Source organism: Zalophus californianus, chromosome 3 (genome assembly GCF_009762305.2).
Source record: "Zalophus californianus isolate mZalCal1 chromosome 3, mZalCal1.pri.v2, whole genome shotgun sequence".
NCBI lineage: Eukaryota > Metazoa > Chordata > Mammalia > Carnivora > Otariidae > Zalophus > Zalophus californianus.
The window spans coordinates 151,539,612-151,558,513 of record NC_045597.1 but is presented as its reverse complement, the minus strand read 5'-3'; the positions used below and the strand labels follow the sequence as shown (position 1 = coordinate 151,558,513).

General features: G+C 41.3%; 2 protein-coding genes across 3 annotated transcripts in view; one reads left to right on the top strand and one right to left on the bottom strand.

Annotated features, from left to right (window-relative positions):
* NEMP2 (nuclear envelope integral membrane protein 2) overlaps positions 1–2,063 on the top strand; it is a 157,204-nt gene extending 155,141 nt beyond the window's left edge. The window contains exon 10 of the transcript XR_003519050.2: positions 578–2,063. The gene's annotated coding sequence lies outside the window, so the exon portion shown is untranslated. The remainder of the gene's footprint in view (positions 1–577) is intronic.
* Positions 1–18,902, bottom strand: part of MFSD6 (major facilitator superfamily domain containing 6) — a 68,630-nt gene that overhangs the window by 28,041 nt on the left and 21,687 nt on the right. For both annotated transcript variants that reach the window (XM_027588924.1, XM_027588926.1), the window contains exon 2: positions 15,927–17,526. In XM_027588924.1, the coding sequence (XP_027444725.1) occupies positions 15,927–17,473 (1,547 nt within the window). In that variant the 5' untranslated portion in view covers positions 17,474–17,526. The remainder of the gene's footprint in view (positions 1–15,926; positions 17,527–18,902) is intronic.

Genomic DNA, 18,902 nt, shown 5'->3' with positions numbered 1-18,902 from the left:
GAGTAACAGTCAAATGACCAAACAGACACACATGCACACACCCCACATAAATTTCTGTTTAAAAATTTTCCATGAGATGACCTGACGTATATATAAAATACAAATTCTGTCATTTCCAGACAACAGCCACTGACATGTGGTATAGCCATTAATTTGAAAAAGGCCTCAAGAGTTTTAGTTGACCCTAAGCTAAATTTGAGGGAATTAAACAAGTTCATCAAAATTCAGGCTGAAGGAGTATCATGACCAAACCAAAAGGAGATAATAGTCTCACTGATCTTGGCTTTGGCCAGACCACAGCAGGAAGTGGTAACAATTAAGAGATCACTGACAAAAAAGAAAGGAGCCAGAATCAGGAGGGGAAAGAACAACAGGGAGTCTGGGATAAGATGCTCTGTGGAAAATCCATGAGGGAACTGCAGAGGCAAAGCTATAGGAGGGGACATTCAAACGTAGAAAGGCCTTTTCTGTTGAAGAGGGAATGGGCTGTGTTAACCACTTGCAAGCAGTCAGTACGACAAAAATTGTTTTAGCTGCTAAGCAGAAACTAAGAGAATGCAGCATTCTCTCTTTTCAGCTGGACTTGATCCTGGACCTGCCTGGGACTTCCAGCTCAGGCCTAGGAAGCCTACCCTACAGGAGACAGAGCTGGGAGATGAAGAAACTCAGGTTCTGATTGCATCACTGGAGCCCTGGGTAAAGCTACACGTACAGCCATTTGCTAGACTTCTCAGTTAGACAATACATTCCCTCTTTAGCTTAAGCCACTCTGAGTTTTCTGCCTCCTCAAGTGAAAGAGTCCTAAGTGACACAAGATCTTGGCTACCCTGGGAGGTAGCAAGTTCCACATCACTAGAAGCGGCCAAAGGCTAAGTAACCATCTGCTAAGATTAGGGGGAAAGAAACCTAAACTGGGATCAAGCTAGGCCTATGTGACAGTATTAGTTTGCTAGTTCTACCATAACAAATACCTCAGACTGGGGAACTTAAATAGCAGGATTGATTTTCTCATAATTCTGGAGTCTAGAAGTCTGAGATCAAAGTATCAGCAGGATTTGTTTCTCCTGAGGCCTCTCTCCTTGTCTTGTAGACGGCCATCTTTTCCCTGTGTCCTCCTCACCTGGTCTTTCCTGTGTGTGTGTCTGTGGCCCAGTCTCCTTGTCTTGTAAGGACCCCAGGCTACCCTAACGACTTCAGCCTAACTTAGCTACTTCTTTAAAGATCCCATCTCCAAATGCAGTCACATTTTGAGGTGCTGGGGGTTAGGACTTCAACATATGCATTCTGGGGGGACACAATTCAGGCCACAATAATGACCTCCAAGGATACCGACAATTCCAACAAAATTCAGTAAAGAATGCCAGTGTTTTACTCAAGAACTCTCTAGTCAGATCAGAATATCTGGATCAGAAATAAAATGTGTGACAGCACTGACAGTTTCCCTGGGCTTCTAAAGTCAGAGTGAGGCTGCACCCTTAGAAAAGAATTGTACGCAGTTTGTGTAACCCAATCTGACTACATTTATTCATTTATGTTATCTAGGGGATTGCTATTTACTTTTTCAGTGGTTGAGGTAAAGTGAAGGGCTTGGCCATACAGTGCTAATTAGCGAGTTTGTACAGCGGGCAGCACGGTGGGGCGTAGGCTGCACCCCAGCTGAGGTGGTGGAGTCCGTGGCACAGACATCCTGGAGGCAAACTTTTCTCAGGATGCTCAGAACTGTCCTGCTTATACTATAGGGGTTTTGAAAAGATCAAATAAACATGTATGCACAATACTGTGCAGATGTGTCAACTACCATTGAATAAAATGCGAATATTTCAGCAAGGGCAGCCAAGTATTTTACGGATTCTTTCTGAGCGAGTCCATGAAGAAATGTCCAAGGTTTAGGATTCTAACTTCCATTCAAGTCAACTGGCTTTCCAGAAAGAAAATCCTCTCTACAGTTCCCAGCAAATGCTATCATAAATCATATCGCCTACCTCTGACCAGACGGTCTGTCGGTCTGTCCTCAGGACAAGGCCTGGATGAATTTGCATGAATGGCTTTGTGCACATTTCTGACTTATCAGCAAAAGCCATTCGGATTCGGAGTCTGCAGGGGTGGGGGGTGGGGAGGGAGCACTGAGGTTTGCTCTGTGGTTTTTCACATACTAAAACCAACCACAGTAGAAAGTTAGATCATAGAGTCTGATCTCAAAGAAGCCACGGCATCAAGTCTAACCCTCTTATAGAGACAAGGAAACAGAGGTCCAGAGAGGCAGAACAGGGCCACAAAATCGGTTGGCCAGTGCAAGGCCAAAGTCCCTGCCCCCTTGCCTGATGTCTCTTTTGGTAGATAATAACAATGTGCTGTGCTCCTGCATGAAGTCAGGCCTGGACAAGGGCCTGAGAAGTGCCTCTGGACTGGACGGGCAGCAACAGGGCCTGGTGGTGTCAGCGTGGTTCTGCTTCTGGTAACAGCTGTACACTTGGATCAGGGAAGTTGGATGTATGTTTGAGTTGGCTTTAGAAGACGGTTAACATTTTAAACTTTGATGAATCATTGGGAGGAATGGCATAAGAGGAAAGCAGTAAAGCAAATGCCAGTCAACAGCTGTCCTGTAATATCCTGGATCACAAAAGAAAAGTTTACTGAGAAGCAAAATTTTGTTCTGAGATAAAATGGCCCATTTCTGCCAAGGTAGCCTGAGAAAACTCAAGTGTCAGTGTTGAGGGAGGACACAGGTTGAGCCAGGATTTCTGCCCCCCACGCAGGCAGACTTTGAAGTCAAATAATCAGAAACTGGCTATCTGGCTTGGGCTGGGAAAGGAACAGAAACTAGGGAGGGGCACCCCCCCAACACACACACACACCCCTAACAGGTTTGTGAGAGGAGAGCAAAGACAGGGGCTGTCTTAAGAGTCTCCATCTTGGGTTGGTCTGACCACAGACACAAGCTGCGTTCATCAACACTGTGGGTCTCTAGAGGGGCCTGGGAAATCTCTGAGATGGGCTCAGCCCACCAGGGGGTTGAAAGGAGCCCTGATCTTTTCCATTCCTGATCCCTGAAGTAGCTCCACAGAAGCCCCTGCGAGGAGTCAACTACCCTAGCAACACTGGTTTTGAGTCATTACCCTCTCTTTCTCTCTTTCTTGAACTTTCACTGGCTTTCAGACTTAATTCAATATAATCCCAACTCACAATGCTAAACTTAACCTTCCCTGAAGGGAAAATTAGGTTATGGGTTTTTTAAGAAAGGAAAAAATGTTGCAAAAACAATTACAGTATACTCCTACCCCAAACTTATTAATACATTTTTATGACTAGAAATTTTGTTCTTTTTTAAAATAGGGAACTCTAACTGAATATTAGATTTTGTTCAAACCCACTCTTTTCCGTGACATTAGGGAAAAATGAGCATCAACCTCAGTGGCCTTGAGACCTCTGCTTGCTGCAGGCCCCTCACCATGCCTAAGCCCTCATACTGATATTTCTATAATGTTGTCCAATTCTTTAGCACTTTCCCCACTTAGTGTCTCATTTATTCCTGCCAATAATCTTCTGAAATAGAAAGGGCAAGAGTTATCATGAGTCCTACTTTAAAGCTGAAGAAATCAAGGCCCTGAAAGGTTAGCCAAGTTGCCAGGATCACAAAGTTAAACAAATCACAGAACCAAGACTCAAACTCGAGGTCTTCTGTCAAATCCCACCCCTTCCCATAGTCAGTAGAGCTCCTCCACCCTGATCATAAGGCTTTGAGGCAAAGTGAGGGAAATTTGAAAGGTGCTCTTTTTCACACACACACAAAAATTAATGACCATTCCACCTGAAAAATCTTGTTTCACAAAAATTTGCTGTGATATTCCCGTATTGGAAACATATTAGATTTCTAACAAAATCTCACTGATAGAACTAAGAATAACTTAATATTAATAACTTAGTAGTAATGAAAGAGTATTAGTAATAGTAACTTAAGAGTAATGAAGTAATAATGAAACCAGTCTTCACCTACTTTGATGGATGCTAACATTATTATCTGATACACTGAAAAGTGTATGGGATCTTTAAGCCAGAGACCCTGGCTATGTCTTACTCTGCCACTCAGCAGGGTAAACCTTGGGCAAATCATAGCAAATCTTTCCCTTCCTAGGCATACATAGTGGTTCTGCCCACCCAACCAACGTATATGCTACCAGGAATGAGTACCCATGCAAAACTTAAGTTGGTCACTGCCTGACTCACTCCCACAATCATCCCAATGTTAAGCCACAGGGCCCCCCTCCTACTCTAGTCTCCTCTGACTCTTAGACTCTTTGGGAATCCCAGCCCTCTATACTCACCTAAGGCTCTCCTTGCTCTGTTAGGATACATGTCTTCGTCACCATAGGCTACCAAAACAAAATACTGCAAAATGGGTGGCTTAAACAACAGAAATGTATTTTCTAACAGTCCTGGAAGCTGGAAATCTGAGAACAGGGTGCCAGCACTGTCAGATTCTGGTGAGGACTCTTCCTGGCTTGTAGAAGGCCACCTTCTCACTGTGTCTTGCCATGGCTGAGAGAAAAAGCCTGAGCAAGCAAGCTGGTGTCTCTTTTTATAAGGGCACTCACCCTCATGATTTCATATAAGCTTAGTCACTTCCTAAAGGCCCCATCTCCAAATACCATCACACTGGGGGTTAGGGCTCCAACACATGGATTTCAGGGAGACATAATTCAGTCCACAGCAACAGGCTTCTTGTTCTTAATACCCACGCTCTCTGACACAATTAGAAACCTACCCTGGGGCTCCATGAACCCCGGCTGCAGGTTTTCAGGTGCTCCACCCCAGACCCCCAGGGTGTCAACATCGTCTTTCCACCAATGGAGGATATCTGGCTCTCATCAAGCCACTGTAAAATGAATATAACAAAACTTAACTGTTTTGTAAGGTGGATGTGACAATAAAAATATTTATGAAAACTCTTAAGTTGTGAAGCCTATAATATTATTTCCCTTTATTTTTATTGGTGATCTAGAAAATAGAAATGGAAAGAGTGATTTTCTGATTTAACCTAATTAGGAAATAGAATAAACTGGTTCCCTTTAAAAGATACAAGAATCTTCTCTGTGGAATAATGTATATTCCAGCTATCAGCATTCTTGAGGGAAGGCAATAAAAAAAATAATCCTACACTCAGACATGTATATTAAAAAATAATAATTGATTTGTTTGCCAGTGTTGGTTTGCTTCCTTAGTTTACACTGCACTTATCAATCAACTTATCAATTTTCTATGCAACTTATCAATTGCACAGAAAATCACACCGGAGCCATTAGGCTATTTTGGGCATCAAATTCCCTCCAGTAGTGTGTTTCTCCAGTCCCACAGAAATGCAGGGGCCACCATGCCGAAGGGTGAATGGAGGTTCACCCTAGGATGAAGGTCTTGAGTTATAAGTGATTAATATCAAGAGAACATTAGGGATATATTTATCAAGACTTCGTGTTCTGACTTTAGGATATAATTTTCATCCCCATCTTAGAAGCGCTGAACTTGTCTCTTTTCAACAGTCCTGTTCTGTGTCACTGCTTCCAGAGGTAACAACGAAAGTAACATGTTCCATGTTTGGGGTGGATGATTTTCCAAAATGGATTTACTAGCTGGAGGGAAGGGAGGGAAGTAGAGGAGGAAGATGGTTACAGAAAACTTCAAATCATGGGATGGAGCTAGCTTTCCTACATACATGTCAGTGTTTCCCAAAAGACATCTCCAGCCTCATCCTCTCTTCCAAGATCTAGACTTATAAATACAACTTCCCAATGGGCATCTCCACTGTCTCATAAGATTTCTGTAAGTTCCATACTCCAGAATCCTCTTCCCCCTCCCTGAAATCCTTCCCTTGGTAAGTGGCACCACCACCTACCTGGTATCCAGTTCATAAAAGAACTTTTCCCTTGCTGCATCTATACAAAAAAGAACTCTCATTTTTATTTGCTTTACTCTTTTCCCATTTCCAATGTCTTAGGTGCCTAAGTTAACATTTCTGTATCACCCAATATTTTTGTTTGTTTGTTTGTTTTATGGTCTTCCATGCTATGTGAACCCCATGAGAGAGGTGCCTTGTTTATCTTGCTCAACGCTGTATCTTAGAAGAGAACCTGGTCTTTAATAAAGACTTCCTTTAAGAAAACACTGAGTGAACATAATATTTAATTGTGAATTAACTCCATATGATACACAGTCATCATTAGAAACATTAGTTTTTGCCACTTACATTCAGTGTGAGTTTTATATTACTCTCATCCTCACACTACTTGAAGGCAGCTAATCTGGAGAAGTAAGAATTTTATTGGGGGGGATGAAAGGAATAATTTGAGAGAATGGGGCATTTTAGAGGAATGGAGATCTTACCAGGAAGATATAGGAGATTCCTTGAGACAGGCGAAAAAGCTGTACTGGACACTGGTCATTCAGAATAGAAAAAGGGAAGACTAAGAGGTGAGACTGGGTTGCATCAAGGGACAGAATACTTGCCGCCCTACACCTGTGCCCATGAATCTATAAAGTAGCTAAGATCAAAAATAATTAAATAAATAAAGTAGCTGAGATCATGAGCTGTGGAGTCTGAGTGGCTTGGGTTTGTTTTGGAAGCAATCTCTACATCCAATGTGGGGCTCAAACTCACAACCTCGGGATTACGAGATTACGAGTCACACGCTCACTCACCGACTGAGCCTTGAGTGGCTTGGGTTTGAATCTTACCTCTGCTATTTTACTAGCTGTGTACCATGGGCAATTTATGTAACCACTCTGAACCCCTCCTCTCTAAGACAGACATACCAATCGCCTAACTCAGAAGGCTGTTAAAAGGGTTAAATGAGGGCTTGGAGGTAAAGCATTTAGTTCAAGCCTTTATAAGCACTTTCCTGGAGTAAGCCCTCAAATGACAGCATACCAGCTATTATTTTTTTATATCATCCTGTAATTATATTTTTTGTTAAGGTTGGAGATTTTTAAATTTTAAATTTTTATTTTTTGTTTATCCTCTAGACTGTATGGCTATTCTGAAATTTTGAAGTTGCTAAAAGACAAAACAAAATAAAACAAAACCCGAACCCTCCATCTGGATTGGTGGAAAGCACTAAATCAACAAAGGTAGTGTATAATTAATTACCAGCTTATGACTCAGGAAGAAAATGACTCAATTTCTCTGTAATTCAGAGAATGAAGTAAAAAATGGGACCCTTCTAAACTAGAGCAAGGTAAATAATGATGATAAATTCACCATCCATGTGGGCATTAAAAAAGCAAAACAAAACATAAAAGCAGAAATCTGTTCACGTCACCCCTTGCTCAGGCTCTCCAATGGCTCCTACTTCTCTTAGACGGGTAACCTGCTATCTCTTAATGTGGCCCTCAAGGCCCTGCAGTAGCCCTGCCCACCTGGCTGACTTCCTGTTATTCCTCTCGCCCCATGCCCTTCGTACTTGTGGTCTCCTCTGTGCCCCACGTCTTCACTGGGTGGCTTCTATTCAGGACAGTCCCTGCTCAAATGTCCCTTCTTCCGAGAAAGCCTCCCAGCCTACCCAAGCTAAAACAGTCACCTCTCCTCACTCTGTGAATCATCCTGCATTATTTTTGCCATATGTCACTCATCATTATTGGAAATAAAATAATCTGTTTACTGCTTATTGTCTACCCCAACAGTTTATTAGTCCCACGGAGAGCCTCTATTATATCCCCAGGGTCTAGAAAAAGTGCCTGTCACCTAGCGTGTGCTTAATAAACACTTATTGAAGGAGTCAATTAAAATTCTATAAAAATTCTTCAATATGAGGATAATTATATTGGATTCACTATAAGTAGACAAGCTTTCAGCTATTTTCCAATAGAAAATTAAAAAAAATCTGCAATACATATATCTAGCACCAAGAATGGAAAATTATGAAAATTTTCCGGATTGCCTTAAAAAAATAAAATATTACAGATAAAGTGCAGGTGCTCCTTGTCCTCTTTGTCGCCCTCCCAGTCCTGTCTTTTCTACATCCTGTCCAGAAAATAAGGGCTAATATGGATTTGGAATGTATTTTTTCCTCTCCAAATTTAAACGTCTTTCTATACAGATAGGTGTACCCATAAAAATGTGTTATGACTTTTAATATGTATTGTTAAAACGTGCATAAATGTACCAAGCTATGTCTCATTCTGAAACTTGCTTTTTTGTCCATTCAGCATATTTTTAAGAGCTTTCCATGTTGACATATTGATCTAGTCCATTCCTTTTAACTTCTGCATAATCTTCCATCTCAGGACTATACTATATGGAACATGCTCATTCTCCGACTGATGGGTATTTAGACTGTTTCTCTTTTCCGCTGTTAGAAAGCTGCACAGGCAAGTAAACATCCATGTACATGCCTTTCTGCGTATGTGTAAGTTTTTCCAGATAGGCATATACCTTACAATGCAATTTTGAGGCCACAGGAAGTGTCTAACTTGAGCATATCCTGCACTGCAGCACTGTCCCAGCGTCGGCCAGGTAATGAATTTGTAGGAGCTGTCTTCCCTCCTGCTGGCGCACGCCCTGACAAACATCGCGTCAGCCTGAAGGTGAAGGGGACTGGCTGCAAGCACAAGTTACAGCTTATACGGAGTGAGTTCTGCTCTCCTTCACTCAGTGCCTCAGTCAACCAAAGGTAAAAGAGAAAACAAACCAAATATGATACCAATAAATAAAAGCCCTGGATTCACTGATACTACCTTGCAATAATGGTCTTTTGTTCTGAACTATGAATGGCTCAATTAACAGTAATGCTGTTATTAACAAGTCAGCTTGGTAGCTATAATATGGTCACGTATTTCTTTCCAGTTAGATTCTCAAAAGTGGAAGAATCTATGATCAAGAGTTGAAAGGGAGTAATTTGGTTTTTATAGTCCCTTGAAAAGAACAACTTTGTAAAGAATTACTCCAGATTACTCCCTTTCAACTCTTGATCATAGATTCTTTCACTTTTGAGAATCTACAGCTTACAGTTTTTTTAATAATGAGAATCTATACTTGCTGGAAATAGCTCTAAAAGGCTTTTCCTATAAAAATGGATATTAATGTCTTTGAAGGTAAAGTGGGAAAGGAATAGAAAAAACAGAACTCTATCACATATAAATATGACAGCAGCAATTATAACCATTCTGTATGCCAGCTATTTCCAGCTCTAAAAAATGGCACTCAGGAGTCTATAAATAATCTACAGTCATCATAAAGCAGGGGGCGAAAAACTCAGTTTGACCAAGATGCTTTTGAGAAGAATGTTAGTCTTTGAAAATCACAAACATTTACACTTTGCAACCTTAAGGATACGTACATTTATGATACTGTGTTAAGCTCCTCTGTTTTTATCATCTTCAGTGGCCCCTGTAGCAACATAATATATCCGAAGATTTACAAAGTAGTAATAATTTTTAAAAATCAACTGAACTCCTGCCATACACCATTCACTGTGCTAAGCAGTTGCCATGTTTTAGCTCATTTGTGTTCATTTAAAACCCCCAAAACTAAGAGGTAGGTACTAATAGTATTGCTATTTGCAGATGACAAAACAGAGATACAAAAACTTATATAACTTGTCCAAGGCCACACAGTCCCAAATGGCAAAGCCAGGCTCTGAACCAGGCAATGTGACTCCAAGCCCGTGCTTGTAACCGCCTTTCATGAATAAGGGCAGGAAGAAACCTTCCCCTTGAGAAAGCAGCATTTCCTTTCTCTACTTTTCTTTCTTTCCCTTTCTGCTCCTTACATTCCTTCTCCCTTTATTTTTCTCTTTCCCCTGTTTATGCCTTAGGTCCACTTTATAAACCCTCATAGAGGGCGTCTGGCTCAGGTGATGGCATTGGAGGGGAGGAGCTCGGGAAGTCATTTCCTCCTGAAGTAAAATGTGGAAAAAGGTTACAGTAAATACCATACCACACACTTCCCCCAACACAAAACATTCTTAAGCATGAGAATACCTACTTTAAGCAATAAAGCATAGACCAACATTTCAATAAGATCACAAATTTGGAATACAATCTTGGAGACAACCATAATTGATTTTCCTCAGCCCATTTCTCTTCTTTGACCACAAAATTTCCTTGTTGATCTTATCCGTGTTCACAGTTTGAACTGTCCCAAATTGGTATCCCTTGGGAATACAGTTTAAGCTTCAAGCCTGTAGTAGCCAACTATCTGTTACACATTCACATCTAGATATTCCAATTTCAAACTAAATAAACCCAATACTGAATTCAGATCACATTCCCCCAAATCTGTATCTCCTTCCTGAATTTCCTGTTGGTTTTAGTGGAACCACATCCAAACTGGAAACATGGGGATCTCTACCTTATTTCCCACATCCAAACCATTCTGTCAATTTTACCTCCCAAATCCATCCCTTCCCTCCATTTCTGTTGGTGCTGCTATGGCTCAGGCCTATATCACTTCTGCCTGTATTACCTCTTCCTGTATCACCTCTCCCTTGGACTATTTTCAGAACCTTCTCAGTGGGTTCCCTACTTCAAAGTTACCCACTGCCTTGCAAGTAAGTGCAGATCTATGGTCCTCCCCTGCTCTGAACCTTGCAAAGGTTCCCTAATGCCTCCAGGATGAAATTCACATTCCTGGTCCCAGCACCCACCTGGCATTCAACCTGCCAGTCCTCTTAGCACTGGTCCCTGCATCCCATGAACCTGGCATTCTCGAAGCCTAAATCATTGTTCAGCTCAACTGAACAAACATGCAGGGATTTGATCTTTATTGACTGATTTTTAGAGAGAGAGAGCGCTAGCGCATGGGGGTAGGGGACGAGCAGAGGGAGAGGGACAGACTGATCTTTAAATAAGAGTAACATTTGCTTCTTTAGAGAATGTATTACCTAATTTCAAATGTACTGTGAAAATTAAGTCTTTAAAAATTTTATTATGGTAAAAGTCATTTTTTTAAAAAAGAAATAAGACCACTTGCAGCGCCTGGGTGGCTCAGTCAGTTAAGCATCTCACCCTTGATTTCGGGTTCGGCTCAGGTCATGATCTCGGGGTTGTATGATCGAGCCCCACGTCGGGCTCTGCGCTGGGTGTGAAGCCTGTTTAGGATTCTCTCTCTCCCTCTGCCCCTCCCGCCTCCCCTGAAAAAAAAAAAAAAGAAAAAAGAAAGACTACTTTAAGAGTAAAGAGTAAACGAGAAGAGAAAAAAACTGCTTCAGGTCCACGTTCTTTTTGCATTTTCATCACGAGCTACGCAGATGAGCTGAGGAGTCCAGTCTGGTGAGAGAACTGAGGCAGCCTCTGCAGGTCCCGGTTGGGAGGCTGTCAGGAACGGGCCTGTCAGCAGGGCTCAGGGCCACCACAGCGGTGGGCCACAGGGAGGTAGGGCAGCTCTCAGGGATGCTGCCTGACAGGTGCAGAGGTCTCCAGAGCCAAGGAGACAGACTGAGAGGCTGGGGAGCCAGGTGGAGACTGGAGAGGAGAGGGCTGCACAGAGAGAGCCACAGTGGCTGAGCACAGATCTGCCTCTAAGGAAAGTGCCCATGGCCGGGAAAGATTAAAGGGAAGCCAAAAGTCACAGAAGACTGCCTGAGCTAAAAAAAAAAAAAAAAAAAAAAAAAGAGAGAGAGAGAGAGAGAGAGAGAGAGAGAAAGAAATGCCCTGAATTTTTTCCCTTCCTCCCTCCCTCAAGTCCTCCCCTGTGCTTCTCACCAGCTTGGTGGTTATCAACCTTGGTCGCACAGCAGAATCAGCTGGGGAACTTTCAAAAAGGTGAATGCCTCGGTTCACCCCTGGAGAATCTTCACTGATAGGTCTGAGCTCAGCCTGAGCACTAGAAGTCCTAACAGCGGTGCTGCTGAGTCCGCCGGCTGAGAACTACTGCAGGGGCCAGACCCAGGCAGCAGCCCGGAGGAGACCAGGTCTTGGGGAAAGCAGCCTGCAGAAATCAGCACCCTGCCATGCCTGGTGGGTACAGGATCTGAGAGCCAGCAGATCTAGGATCAGCTGATGGCACAAAGCCATGGTAAGAACAAGGGAGAGGAGAAGAAGCAAAACGTTAAGTAAATGAACAAGATTTCTCCAAATCCTTCCTTCAGTGGCAGGCTCAAATTCCCCCTTCTCTGTGAAGCCTTCCCTGAACACCCCAACAGCAGAGTTTCTTCCTTCTTATAATGCTGATTGCTGTTCCTCCAGTGGCAAAATGTCACGGCCCACTTCCCATGTGTCCTCAGCGGGTAGCCCAGTGTCTTGTTCTCGGTTCTTGGTCTTCCCACACCAGGAAAACCTGTTTTCCTCCTCTTGCTATTTGCGTCACATATTTCCTTCTTTCCCAAGCTGACTAGCTAGCTTACTGGGATATTTCGCTACTATTAAGTAGTAATTAATGGCTAAAAATGGTTAATCTATTACCCCTTCCAGATAACATTTGCATGGCAAAACTGACCTTGAGTTCAAGATGGTGATGGGTATTAAAGAGGGCACGTACTGAATGGAGCACTGGGTGTTATACGCAAACAACGAATCATGGAACACTACATCAAAAACTAATGATGTAATGTATGGTGATTAACATAATAAAATTAAAAAAAAGAATTTTAGGGCAAAGTCAAGCTGATTGAGTAGATTTTTGTGTCCCTTAAAATCCCTGTTTAGGATTCTCTCTCTCCCTCTGCCCCTCCCACCTTAAAATATAAATAAATTTCAATCAAATAACATAGGTGATGGCCTAATATTGGACAGTAATGATTTACAAATTTACAAATGATTAACTGTAATGCATTTTGATCACAACCCTATTCATAGCTGTGAAAACATTCAGCAGGATAAATATACCCTTAAGATACATTTACATTTCTAGTTAAAGAAGTCTAGTTATCATCTCTACATAAATTAGCCTAGAGATATATTTGCTATAAATTCCAAAGTCTTGTGATTTCACATCAAAAGAAATTTACCTTTTTGAGTGGAAATATTAAGAATTATCCTACTTGCCTGAGAAAGCTACTTTCCAGAGAAGGACAAAATCCAAGATCAAAACCAGAAATCATTTACTCTGTGTGTGTGTGTGTGTGTGTGTGTGTGTGTGTGTGTGTGTGTGTGTGTGTGTGTGTGTGTGTGTTTAGACTGATAGATTATTTCCCTGAAAAACTGGGCCCCAACTGTCTAACTATTAAAATACTAAGTACTTCAAAATTGGACATGCTATTTTTAAAAACTGTATTCTGCTATGAATTTTTCTTCATTATGAATCCATATAGAAGTTGTGGCAAACCCACTTCTGACCACATTAGGATATTCACAATTTTTATGGCAGTACTAACTCCTGAAAACAAACTCCCAATAAGACAGTCACAGAATACTGAAAAAACCCCATGCATATGTAAGAGCCACAGACAGATCCCTCCTTATGATCCTATAAGGAAAACATAAAAGACTATCAATCATGGAAAGAAAATTTCTCTTTGTCAGCTATTTAATGTATGATAGTCTTCTAGTGAGAGGTTTAGAGCTGTCATCAGCATGCTCTCAAACCCCCAAATCTCAACCACCACCACCTGACTGGGCTCCCAAATTCTTACCAAAAGAAACATCTGTTTTGCTTGAATAGTGGGCATAATCACAATCCAGCTAATAGAATTTTTTAAAAGTAGTTAAGATAATACATTTAATGGACAGAATTAAAATCAAGAGATAAATGACCACAAATTGATGGAATCCCAGCAGACTCTTGGGACAGCAGTGTGACCACAAGTGCCTTTTTCTTCCATCACATCATTAAATAAGAAAAGGAAGATGTTTTCTGTACATAAAACCAGAAAAAGTAGAGTGAGCTGTAGGGTTTTGTTTTTTTTTTTCAGATTTTATTTATTTGAGAGAGAGATCACGAGCAAGGGGAAGAGGTACAGGGAGAGGAAGAAGCAGACTCCCTTGCTGAGCTGGCAGCCCAAAGAGGGACCTTGATCCCAGGACACTGAGCCTCACCAACTGAGCCACCCCGGTACCCCTGAGCTATAGGTTTTTAAGTAATGAGTAACTAATAATGCTCTGGGAAAAAAAGAAACAAAACAACACATATAAGCTTCATGTACTTAACAAAGTTAGTGGTAAAAAGTTATATATTTTCATATATATATTTTCATATATATATTTTCATATATATATTTTCATATATATATATGAAAATATGCACCTCAGACAAAAGGCAAAGACAGAAAAGAAACTTCTTGGCACGTGAGAAGAGTCTAACAATTTCTTTGAAAATAGAACGCATACTCATACTCTGTACAGAGTCAATATTCAATTAATGCTAGTGACCGATTAAACTATGACATCTAGGAACTCTGCTCACTTATAAGACCTAACTGAGTACCTTTCTGGGAATAAATGACTGTAATTTTAAGGATGTTTATTTAAGGGGCACCTGGGTAGCTCAGTCGGTTAAGCATCTGCCTTCAGTTCAGGTCATGATCCCATGGTCCTGGGACCAAGTCCCATTCTCCCTCTGCCTGCCGCTCCCCCTGCCTGTGCGCTTTCTCTCTCTCTCTCTCTCTCTCTGACGAATAAATAAAATATTTTAAAAAAAGATGCTTAGTTGAGGAGAGAAGCCCCTCATACACTCAAGCTTAAGAGAAGTGTCTAAATGCATCATGGTCAATCCACAAAGCTCAGAGAATGTAAACATGACCTGGACAAAGTTAAAGGACATTCCAAGTCCTTAATATTACAAGACTCTTTTCAACCTGGTCCCACTGAATGTGCCTTGGGGACCCCGTGGGTCTGGAAACCATCTACACAATGCTTGACTTTGTTTAGTGACAACAAAGGGGTCAAAGATTTGAGAAACAAAAGCAGCAGGACACAGCCTCCCAAAGCAAAACCAACCAAACAAGAAAAAAATATTCACAATTGTTTGGAGAAAAGAATGATTCTAGGCTGAAGCTTTAAATTAAATCAAATTATTTAAGTAGTTAATTAATTAAAATCTTCAGTTAAGAGGAAAGGAAGAAAGATCACTGTTTCTTAAATTTTATCAGTATCTATTTCTCCTTTTTAATTTCTCAGAGACAGACTTAACAATTACCACACACAAACACGACATGGTTGCTTTCTTTCAGTTACAGCAATTTCAAATTTTAGGGAGAAATGTGCCATGCTTTTCTCTGAGGTAAGAATGCTTAAGTGTAGCTAGCTCTACATTTTAGAGCCAACAACAGAGCAGGAAGACTTATAAAAAGCAAGGTACTGTTCAGTCAACTTCAGACAAACATTAATGGTGAGAAACATTATATAAGAAACACTAGGCATTTATAGATACTTTTTGACTAAAAAGATTTCATGGGAAATTTAGGTAAAAGGAAGATTTTTAAATGTCTCATGTCTTCATGGCAGACAAAGATGCAGAGATGGATGTAATAATCAGGAAAAAATCATATAAGAATCTCCTTCATGTAATATCATGGATCAGTGATTATGGTGGGTCACAGCCTCACTAAATATAATGGACATCTCCACCAACCATATATTCAAGCTCTATCTGTGTCAACCGAGTTCCTGAGAATAACTGAAGGCTGCAAGAACCTAATCCACTTTATCCACTTAAACCCTCCCTCACAAATGCCTGGGACCAGTGGACCCTTCAAAATCCACAGAATAATCTAGTCACTAAATTTGTGCTCCGGGTACCTGAAAACGTTTACTGCAAGAGCCTCTTAGCATACAGACAGGAAGCAGCATTTTTTGTTTGTTTTAGATAATCCAAGTAGGTTCATTACTTCCTTCCTTTTGTTCCTATTTTAAGGAGGAAGAGCAACAGAAAGCCCCATTCCCATTCCAACCCCATCCCCAATACAAATTACAATTTCCTTATATGTGCTAAAAGGAGCTGTAAATTATAAGAAGATGAGACTCACTTGCTGAGGGGGCAGCAAGAGTAAGCATGTTCTTACCTGATGTGGCCAATCAATTCAATAAGCTTGTGACTAAAAAAATAAGCTGTCAGCTCAGACACATGACTCAGGACTGAACAGACCCCAAAGAGGGTTGTAGTTCCATTCAGGTCTTCCAAATGCCAGTAGAGAAAGGTGAACACAAAGCCGTATCCAAAACCCATAAACCATGCCACGAACAACACGGAGCCATACTGCACGCTGCAGAGCAGTCTGATTAAGTCCCAAAAGTTGAAAGCCTGTGAGTGGCTCGTGGTGGTTGGTGTCTCCTCAGAGGACTCTGTGGAGCTGTTCCTCTCCACTTGAGGGATCTCTACCTCTTTTCCTTTATTTTCATTGTTTTTGAAATGGTTGTAGCGGAACCGGAACTGAGTGGCGACAATCAAAGCCATGGTCATGAGAACTCCGAAGACTATGAAGACGATCTGGTAGTTCCGATACTCAGGGGCTTTACACCCCTTTCCATCGATGAGCACTTCTATGTGAGTGTAGTCAATTCCGATGCCCACAGACAGCATCGCCAGGCCCCAGCCCAGGGAGCCCCACATGCGCTGCAATCCATAGCGATCTCTGTGTTTTCCCAGATACTGGAGTGTTACTGTGTCCACAATGGTGACAGAAGAGGCACTGAAAAATTCTCCTATTATGACGACTACCAAGATCACCAAGAATATAGCCTCCACTTCTTGTTGATCGTAAACAAGAGTGACTTGATCAGAAGGTAAAGATTTGGTGGTAGTGACAATAGCAGTGGTTGTCTCTCTGGTTACGTTTCCCGGGAAGGCAGGGGTTGCTGCGCTTGGACTCAAGGTAAAGTCCATAATATGGTCAGTAATTTCGTCTGTCTGCGGTTGCAGAGTGGGCGTACTGGTCTTGTTTGGAGCTGTCGAAAAGATGACAGTTTCTGTGACGTTGGGCCCCGTTTCTACAATCACCGGCCAGGTGGAAGGGAGCAGGCTCCTTTTCTCACGCATTCTTGGTGATGTGGTAATGGAAGAGTTGGTTGGCAGGACAGTTAACAGGTGACTTGAATTAGTGGGACGAGATGTTGGGGGAATCTTTGGTACACATCTCAAGGTAGCAGGTTTGACAAATCCGATGCCCAGGTTGAATAAAACCCAACACAAAAGAGAAAAGAGGAGGACGATTTTGCCTTTTTTAAAGCGGTCCGCAACTACACCCCAAAAGGGGGCACTGCAGAATTCAATGAAGTATCGGATACCTACTAGCAATCCACTCTGGCTGGGTGACATTCCCAGCTGTTTATAATACACAGGCAAAAGTGGGTAAAGAGAGCCATACGCAGAGTAGAAGAAAAAATAGAAGACCTTGGATATCAGAAGATCATTGTTTATTTTGACACAATGTTTCTCTATCCAGTCTATTTCCTCCTCAGGAATGGCTGCTGTTTCTGTGGAGGTGGGCGTTTCATTGGAAGGTGGTTCTGGTTCCCTGGAAATACCATTAAAGGGATCAGCAAGCACATACTTTCTCTTCTGTTCCTCTTCATCATCAGTTAAGATGGCGACTTTATCATCTGACGCCATGGCTTACCACCACCATCAGAAAGTTTATGACCTTCAGAATCTTGATTGTTGATCTGTAAAGTAAAATTTAAAAGGTGGCTTAGTATGAAAGTAACATTTAAACCTAGAGTTTCACCTTGCAAAGAAGCTGAGGAGTTTCAAACTATAGCTAAAAATAGTAATGAGAGAATGAGAGAGAATTCTCCCATTTATCACTTGCAGCCATACAATACTAAAAAAGAAAAACAGCTTTCAAAGAATCAAATACTCTTTATGGCCACTGTCTGACTAATTACATGTTCTAATGGCAGGTTTATAGCTCAGGTTCATTCTCAAATCTTTTCATTGATTCCTGGTGAAAATTTACAAATGATAGGGATTATGTCTAAACCAAATATAGAGAATTGAAAATAGTATTTACGCTTTCTTGTTTTTTTTTTTTAAAGATTTTATTTATTTATTTGAGAGAGAATGAGATAGAGAGAGCATGAGAGGGGCGAGGGTCAGAGGGAAAAGCAGACTCCCCGCCGAGCAGGGAGCCTGATGCAGGACTCGATCCCGGGACTCCAGGACCATGACCTGAGCCGAAGGCAGCTGCCCAACCAACTGAGCCACCCAGGCGCCCATACGCTTTCTGGTTTTACTTTTCAAACAAATCCACTGCATGTTTGAAGTGTAGAATTTTTAGAAAATAAAGGTAGCTAAAACTGTTCAGTTTCTATAGAAAAGTAGAAATAAGCTTTTAACCACAACCATGGATGTGATGAGAAAGAGGGAGTCAACTGCACATTTGCAACTGGAGTTGGTCACTACAGCCACAGCAAAGATATCCTGGTAAGGAAATAGTCTTTATGTTGTATATATTCCATACATTTCTCTAGGCGTGCTTTTATGGATTAAAGTTTAAGAAAACGTCAGAAAAAAAAAAAAAAACAGATACCATTTATCGAGTGCTTACTCTGTGCCAGGCAAACAAAGATCTTTAAATGTGTTAATTCATATTTATCACAATATCCCTATTATCTTTTCTGTGTTACAGAAAAGAAAAATGAGGCATGGTGAGCTTCAATAACTCAGAAGTGGCAGAGTAAGGGTCCAACCTTAATATCATAGCTTTAAGCTGCACACTCTAACTGCCAAATGCTACATTCTGGATAATAAAATGCGATTAAACCTTTTTATAAGACAGGATGTTTCATATGAAAGATAAGTAATATGTCAGTGGCGTAAATTTATAGGAACTGTACCACATTCCATCAGAATTTCCCTTTCTTCCATTATACAGATAATTAAAGAGTCCAAAGGTCTTGCTTGCATCAAGATTTGTCAAGCTGCAATCAATATATTCTGATGTAGGAGGTAGATACATTAAATACACAGTAATTCTTTTCACCTTCTATACCAGAGAGAAATAACTTCACTTGCTATTCCTTGGAATAGATCTTGCTCT